The sequence below is a fragment of the Lepidochelys kempii genome, chromosome 24 (genome assembly GCF_965140285.1).
Source record: "Lepidochelys kempii isolate rLepKem1 chromosome 24, rLepKem1.hap1, whole genome shotgun sequence".
Classification (NCBI taxonomy): Eukaryota; Metazoa; Chordata; order Testudines; family Cheloniidae; genus Lepidochelys; species Lepidochelys kempii.
Genome location: NC_136403.1, coordinates 17,147,707 through 17,154,391, shown reverse-complemented (window position 1 = coordinate 17,154,391; position 6,685 = coordinate 17,147,707). Strand labels below are relative to the sequence as shown.

General features: G+C 52.4%; 1 protein-coding gene and 1 pseudogene across 1 annotated transcript; one reads left to right on the top strand and one right to left on the bottom strand.

The window, feature by feature from the left end:
• Positions 1-1,678: 1,678 nt before the first annotated feature.
• On the bottom strand, positions 1,679-4,272 carry LOC140902861 (putative G-protein coupled receptor 33). Its single transcript, XM_073323433.1, has 2 exons — positions 4,075-4,272; positions 1,679-2,734 (listed from the first exon to the last, which is right to left on the bottom strand). Exon 2 carries the CDS (start codon positions 2,726-2,728, stop codon positions 1,679-1,681), a length of 1,050 nt encoding a protein of 349 aa, XP_073179534.1. The 5' UTR covers positions 2,729-2,734; positions 4,075-4,272.
• Positions 4,273-5,648: 1,376 nt separating this feature from the next.
• On the top strand, positions 5,649-6,660 carry LOC140902964 (putative G-protein coupled receptor 33; annotated as a pseudogene).
• The last annotated feature ends 25 nt before the right edge of the window (positions 6,661-6,685 follow it).

Here is a 6,685-nt window from a genome sequence, read left to right as displayed (position 1 = left end):
GAGCTCACAATCTAAGGAGATGCATGGATAGAGACCTGGGGTGGGAAACAGCAGGCATGGGTTTCTTCCCAGTTGTGCCAGGGGATGGACCGAAGGTTCTACTGATATATTTGGGCATTAGCTTTCGTGGGCTAAAACCCACTTCATCAGGTGCAGTGAATGTAAAAAAAATGGGAAGATATATTTCTTGTAGTGACTCATCCATTCCCAGTCTTTATTAAGGCCTAATGTGATGGTGAACATCTGCACATCTACCAATGTGATATATGCCATCATGTGCCAGCAATGCCCTTCTGCCATGTACATTGGCCAAACCAGACAGTCTCTATGCAAAAGAATAAATGGACACAAATCACATGTCAAGAATTCTAACATTCAAAAACCAGCAAACCTCCCTGGACACTCAATAAGAGATTTAAAAGTGGCAATCCTTCAACAAAAAAACTTCAAAAAAAGACTTCAATGAGAAACTGCAGAACTGGAATGAATTTGCAAACTGGACACCATCACACTAGGCCTGAATAAAGACTGGGAGTGGATGAGTCACTACAAGAACTAAAAAAACCCAGAAAACTAATTTCCTCATGCTAATTTGCCCCTACTGTTCCTCACACCTTCTTGTTAACTGTTTGAAATGAGCCACCCTGATTACCACTACAAAAGTGCCATTGATGACCCATTGAGTTTGAAAAAATTGAGGGACCTAGAATGTATGGAGTGCTGGAGAGAGCAAGGAATCTAGAATCCAGGGACACTGCAGGGTGTTTGAACAGTGAGATACCTGGAACCCATTAGGATTTAGAACGATCAGGGATCTCGAAACAAATGGGATGCCAAGTTTTCAACTCTCCCTAAGGCTGGGCATCTTCAGGCCATAACCTGTTGTCATAAATATAAAGGGAAGGGTAAACACCTTTAAAATCCCTCCTGGCCAGAGGAAAAATCCTCTCACCTGTAAAGGGTTAAGAAGCTAGGATAACCTCGCTGGCACCTGACCACAATGACTAATGAGGAGACAAGATACTTTCAAAAGCTGGGGGGAGGGAGAAACAAAGCCTCTCTCTGTCTGTGTGATGCTTTTGCCGGGGACAGAACAGGAATGGTGTCTTAGAACTTAGTAAGTAATCTAGCTAGAGATGCGTTAGATTCTGTTTTCTTTAAATGGCTGAGAAAATAGCTGTGCTGAATGGAATGGATATTCCTGTTTTTGTGTCTTTTTGTAACTTAAGGTTTTGCCCAGAGGGATTCTCTCTGTTTTGAATCTAATTACCCTGTAAGGTATTTACCATCCTGATTTTACAGAGGTGATTCTTTTTTAGCGGTGATTCTTTTTTACTTTTTCTTCTATTAAAATTCTTCTTTTAAGAAACTGAATGTTTTTTTTAATTGTTCTTAAGATTCAAGGGTTTGGGTCTGTGTTCACCAATGCAAATTGGTGAGGATTTTTATCAAACCTTCCACAGAAAGGCGGGGGGTAACGTTTGGGAGGATTTTGCGGCGGGGAAAGACGTTTCCAAACGGACTCTTTCCTAATAATAATAATACCGGTTAAATGTTTGGTGGTGGCAGCGAAAGTCCAGGGGCAAAAGGTAAAATAGTTTGTACCTTGGGGAAGTTTTAACCTAAGCTGGTAAAAGTAAGATTAGGAAGTTTTCATGCAGGTCTCCATATCTGTACCCTAGAGTTCAGAGTGGGGAAGGAACCTTGACACCTGTTGTGCGTTCTCATATCTTCCACTAGACTCGGAGGCACTGCTGCCGAGATCGTCGACAAAAGCCGCTTTGACCAGAGTGAGAAAAGACGTCCTGAAGACCTGCCAGAACTTCTCTCCCACAAAGAGATAGAGGATGGGGGTGAAGCAGGCATTGAAGCAGGACGTGAAGGTGTAAATGACCAAGAGGGTGCCTGTCACTGACTCTGGCACCTCCTTCTTGGAGAGCTTCAAGCCGTGGTAGAGGTGGTAGGGTAGCCAGCCAAGAAAGAAGGAAACCATCGCGGCCACCATTACTTTGAAGGGCTTCCCAGCCCACGTCAGCTTCTTCTCCTTCATCTTCAGCCCAACATGGACATAGCATCCCGTGATGATACAGAATGGCAGCAGGAAGCCCAGCAGGAACCGGACTGTGAAGACAGCCACATGGACCCGTCTCCCCAGCCCCTGTGGCTCGGCTCCATTCCAGTCTCTGGAGAGGGTGTAATTGTTAATGCAGATGATTCTGCCCCCGTCCAACACCCGGGTCTCCCGGAAAGCCAGGTAGGGAGTGCTGATACAGAAGGAGGCCAGCCACACGCCCACAACCAGCTTCCCAGCCCAGGGCACGGTGCGGTGATTCCGGCACCAGATTGGGTGGTGAGTGAGGGTGTAGCGGTCCAGGCTGATGAGGGTGAGAATGAAGACAGAGGAGAACATGCCCAGAGAGATGCAGGTATTGAGGATCTTGCACATGGCTGTGCCGAAGACCCAGTGTAAACCCATGAGGAGGGAGACGATGAAGAAGGGGATCAGCAGGGTGAGAAGGAGGTGAGAGGAGACCAGGGAGAGGAACCAGAGCGTGTTCACCGTCCTCCTCATCTTCAGTCCCAGCACCCACAGGTACAGCCCGTTCCCCACCACACCCACCAGGAAGGTGGTGAAGAGCAACACTGCAGAGGCCAGGTGAGCGGAGCTCGCAGCTGCTTGGGTCTGGCTGGAATTTTCCCCAGTGGTTGGTGGGAGAGTCGTGTCCATGGTACCCTGGGGAGAGACAGAAGAGGGGTTGGAAGGGATGACAAAAGACAGGAAATGGGACAGTGGAAGAGGAAGAGTGAAGAAATAACAGAGGGGGTTAGGAGCACACTATTGGACAGGACATAGTTCGGTACGCTCTGGTCCTCCAGAATATCCAGGCTGGGTATTCTCAGCAACTGGGCTATAGCCGGTGGAACTCCCTGCTACAAGGCAGAACTATGGGCCGCAGAGGAGGAAAAGAGGGATAGCAGACTTGGACGGAGTGGGGAAAGGGGACAATCTGGTAGGTCAAATACACAGCGAAGCTGAAAATACCACATTGCTGTGATCTTGATGACGGGCTGGCACAGAGGAGTGGGGAATGGGACACAGGGCCTTTCCTCCCTAGCAATTGCCAGCTCCAACCTGTCTCCAGGGCAGGGACTAGCTGGCTCAGGGAGGGAGGGATCGGTGCTGTTGACTCCTAGCATGCAGGACCTGGTGATGGTGGAAGTCACTGCTACAAGCTGGAAAAAGCCACCCCACTCCCAACCTTCTGTGCTCATCTGCCTGTCACAGGAATTCATGCTACACCCTGACTTGTGAGAGTGGGCAGGGTCCTTCTCATTCTCATTATAACACAGAAAGCCTCAATCCACTGACCTACTTCTCTGCCCCCCGCCTTGCTGCCAGCCCTGCACAATGTATTCTATCCTAAATGACTCTCTTGGATTCTGAATCACTAGCTGGCTCTGGAATCTCATTTCTTGTAAGCCTCTCAATGTGTTCAAACTCAAAGTCTATGGGTTCTAGATTCCCAACTGGGTCTAGAACCTCGGGGTTCTTACCTCTACCTGGGACAGCGCCCCCCATGGCCTTGTTAGATTGGAGTTCTTTCTCCTCTGCAAAATGGCCTAATGGTTAAAGAAGGGGGGTGGGAGCTGGGACTCCTGGTTTCTCTCCTCGGTTCTTAGAATGGGGTGCGGGGATGGGGGTCAGAACTCCTGAGCTGTGGGAGGGATGTGGGGTCCGTGGTCTTAGAGCTTCATAAGTGGGAAACACCTCATCAGATTAAAGGTGAAAAGGAGAGAAAAATTCACCCATGTCAGAGATCTCACCTCCTACTTCTGTCTGTTGAATGCTCCAGGCTAACCCCAGTGCTACCCAGTGGCAGGGAGTTTATTGGGCTATCCCCACTGACACCCAGTGGCAGGGAGTTTCACAGCCTAGCCCTGCTCATACCCAGTGGCAGGGAGTCCTCCTGGTTTTCCTTGACAGTGGCAAATTTCTGTGGCTTCTAGGTGGTTTTAGAAAGGAAATTTCCCTTCAGACCTAACCAGGGGCCTCTGCCTATCGTCTCGACTCACCTGGGGAACGCAGGACCCAGCGCAGAGAGAAACTTGGATGGTGTGTGTTTGCCCAGCAAAGCGTCCGTGAGTCTGTCCCCAGCACGCCGGAGCCCTCCCCTGTGTGTTGAGTTCACTCCCCTTAACTCTGTGTCTTCTACATGCTCCACCCCCACCTACTCCCTGAGATCCACAAGCTGCAAACCATGAATGGAAATGATCATCCGTCACTGTCTTAGCAGCGAAATCTCCTAAGCAACAACCATTGCTTTAAAAGTGGCCCCCACTTCCTCCCAGAGCCTGGCCTAGAACGCAGGAGTCCTGGCTCCCAGCCCCCCTGCTGTAATGAACTAGATGCTTGGCCAGAAGCTCATCTATTGAGGCGTGCCCCTATGAAGAGGAAGGGCCTGTATTTTGCACAAGTCCTTTCCTGATACGGGCTGCACCACAATCCAGAGATAACCCAGCGCTGTTAGCTCAACACAAACGCTGAGTCACAAATGATGCAACTCCCAGCCGAGGAGTGGGGGGTCTAGTGGTTTGGAGTGGGGACGGGGGGACTGGGAGCCAGGACTCCTGGATTTGTCCTCAGCTCTGGGATGGGGGGTGGGGTCTAGTGGTTAGAGCAGGTCAATAGCTGTGATGGGACCTATGTTATCTACATGTTGTGGGTACGTCCCTGGGTGAGACAACTCATGTGAAATGCGGCCCCTTCCTGTTCTAGATAAAATCTCAGTCACACCCAGCCCTCCCCAGAGTGTTTGTTACACAGGCCCCCATCCTCGGAGCTGGGACCCTGAGATCTCCGACAGGAACCCAGCGCCAGTGGGAAAACAGCCCCCAATGGCATGGTACACAGGACCAAGGTTGAATTCTGAGGGGAGTGGGATCTAGTGGTTAGAGTGGCTAACTGGGAGCCAGGACTCCTGGGTTCTATCCCCAGTTGTGTGTGGAGAATGGGATCTAGTGAGTTAGAGTGGGGTGGGAGCCAGGACTTCGGGGTTCTATCCATGGCTCTGGGAAGGGATGGGGTCCAGTGAGATAGATCAGGGGGCATGGGTTTTGTGAGCCAGGACTCCTGGTTCTCCCTGTATCGGGCTGGGGGACTTGCCGGTTTGTGCAGGGAAGAGAATGAAATGCAGGGATTGTCAGCGTTAGGGCTCCACGCTTCTGTCGCTCTCTCCCTCTTCTCCAATTCCCTTTGTGTTCTTCCCACACCTCCTTAGGGTCTCACGGCCCCTCTGCCTTCCCAACCAGCCAGGTCTCTCATGGCACCTCCGCCTTCCTGGGCAGCCCGAACCCTCACAGCCCCTCCGCCTTCCCGACCAGCCTGATTCCTCACGGCCCCTCCACCTTCCTGACTGGCCTGACCCATCATGGTCACTCCACTTCCCACCCAACCCGGCCCCTCCAGTTCCCGACTGGCCCAGCCCCTCCACTGCCAGGCCCTTCACCGCCCTTCCGCCTTCCCAGACAGCCCGACCCCTCACAGCTCCTACACCTTCCCAGGCAGCTCAGCCCCTCATGGCCCCTCTGCCTTCCCAGGCAGCCCAGCCCCTCATGGCAACTCCCCCTTCCTGGCCATCCCACAATTCATGGCTCCTCCACCTTCCCAGCCAGCCCAGCAGCCAATGGGAGCAACCCCCAGCTTGTCGGGAAGGGAAGTCAAGTGGCAGCTGCTTGTGGCATCCCCTGCTGGGATTGCTGGCTGTGGGCTGTGCCTGTGGGTTCTGGGGCCGAGGATGATGGTGACCTCCCTCTTCTCCTTCCATCTCGTGCTCCCCTACCTGCTCACGCCCTGCTTTATAACTCTGTTCGCGTCTACCTCTGCCTGGGTTTCCACTGGGTCTTCGGCACGGCCATGTGCGAGCTCCTCAACGCCTGCCTCTCCCTGCGCATGGTCTCTGCATCTTCCTCCTCACCCTCACCAGCCTGGACCACTGCACTCTCCCCTGCCGCCCTGTTGGGTCCCGGCATCACCCCAGCGTGGCCCAGGTCAGGAAGCTGTTCGCAACTGATCTCCTTCACCCTCAGTGCTCCCTAACTGGGTTTCCGGGAGCTCCTGGAGATGGAGGGATCAGGGTTGTCTGCACGAATAGTTACACCTTCTCTGGAGAGGGGGACAGAGCCGAGACGCAGGCCTGGAGGACACGTCTCCATCTTGTTCTGTTCAGGGTGCAGTTCCTGATAGGCTTCCTGCTGCCCCTCTGCACAAACGTGGGATGCCATGGCTGGACGGGGCTGTAGATGAAGAAGAGGGGGCTGGCGCGGAGCAGGAAGCCTTTCAAAGTCATGGTAACTGCCGTGGTGTCATTCGTCTGCTGGCTGCCCTACCACCTCTGCCACGGCCTGCTGCTCTACGAGAATGCGTTGCTGGTGTCATTCACGAGCACCTTCCTGCTTATTTACACCCTCCTGACGTGTTTCAACACTTTCTGTATCCCTGTCCTCTACATCTTTGTGGGGGAGATGTTCTGGCAGGTGCTCCGGATGTCCTTCATGACTCTGGTCAAGGCAGCTTTCATTGATGATCTCAGCAGCGAAGCACCTGAGCCCAGTGGGAAACAAGGGACAGAAGTTGAGGGACCAGAACTGGAGATGGACTGAAAGTGCCTGGAGTAAGAGAACACTG

Bases quoted from the DNA above. Each gene is read 5' to 3' on its own strand.
- LOC140902861 (XM_073323433.1), bottom strand. From the start codon at position 2,728: ATGGACACGACTCTCCCACCAACCACTGGGGAAAATTCCAGCCAGACC.